Source organism: Chiloscyllium plagiosum, unplaced genomic scaffold, assembly GCF_004010195.1.
Source record: "Chiloscyllium plagiosum isolate BGI_BamShark_2017 unplaced genomic scaffold, ASM401019v2 scaf_26777, whole genome shotgun sequence".
Lineage (NCBI taxonomy): Eukaryota > Metazoa > Chordata > Chondrichthyes > Orectolobiformes > Hemiscylliidae > Chiloscyllium > Chiloscyllium plagiosum.
The window spans coordinates 1-1,075 of NW_025123678.1; the positions used below are offsets into that span (position 1 = coordinate 1).

Genomic DNA, 1,075 nt, shown 5'->3' on the forward strand with positions numbered 1-1,075 from the left:
CACATATCCTTTGGGTATGGAAGGAGTGCTTATATGACAATTGGTTTGGTTGATTTGAATCACCTAACTGAAGAGACACCATTCACCATTTAAGTCATGAGATCAGTTGAAGGACAAAACATCATTTAGATTTGATGAAGTCTGTTGGGCCAAAAGGCACCTTTCCCTGCTGCAAACTCTCTGCAAATGTCCTGCTCTCCTTCACTAAAGAACCATTTAATCAACAAATTATTTGGACAAAAGGGGTCCCACTCGGGTATAAAAGAGAAATACAAGAGGCATCCCTTCGTAAGGTCACACAATTAATATCCATTACTGAAATTACTTCCGCTGAGACAGCAGTTTAATCTTCAGCTTCTCAGTCGCAGTGGAGTACAGAGTTTTAATCGGCGGTTTGGTGGAGGTTGAACTGGCAACATCAAGATCTTTACTGAGTTCAGCTTCGGTCTTCTTCACAAATTCACCACACAACTGAAAGAAACATGAAGAGAAAGTGAAATCAAACATTGGGATTTAAAAAAGTACACATGACACTATTTTGACAACTGCACTGAAATCAATGTACTTCTGAATTTTTTTAAACTTTTTTGGCAACTAAGGAATAGTAGGCCTTGATTTTCAGCAAATTACTGCAGTGAGGACAAGTTTTCAATTCAACCAGAAAGTTGAAAATAAAACCTTTGCCATTTGAAATAATAGAAAATTCAGATGTAAGACACTGTGCTCATAATCGTGATGCAGTGGTACAATATAAAACTGAACAGTTGCTAAACGGAAGCACTTACCAAAATATGGTCCACCCGATCACGTTTTCTCCTGTCAAATGTCTTCATCTTCTGCCAGTCTGTTTTCTGATATTGCTCTTTGTAGAATCTAAACAACTTCATAACCTCATTAGAAATGAAGATCTGTGGATAAAAGCACAGGAGAAATGGCAGTTGTTGCACACACCCTAAATACACAGACAAAACAACCCGCAATCCATTATCCTTGCCCAAAACTGCTCAGTGAAGCCTTTGACTCTTGGGCCTTTGGACTCTCTCCCCATTCTGAATGATGTAAAATTGGATGAAAC

The 1,075-nt window shown here is 38.6% G+C and overlaps 1 protein-coding gene across 1 annotated transcript; it reads right to left on the bottom strand.

Annotated features, from left to right (window-relative positions):
• Positions 1-200: 200 nt before the first annotated feature.
• LOC122544854 (centrosome-associated protein 350-like) lies at positions 201-915 on the bottom strand. The gene is made up of 2 exons (XM_043684157.1): positions 786-915; positions 201-471 (listed from the first exon to the last, which is right to left on the bottom strand). Exons 1-2 carry the CDS (start codon positions 885-887, stop codon positions 322-324), a joined length of 252 nt encoding a protein of 83 aa, XP_043540092.1. The 5' UTR covers positions 888-915; the 3' UTR covers positions 201-321.
• Positions 916-1,075: the final 160 nt, after the last annotated feature.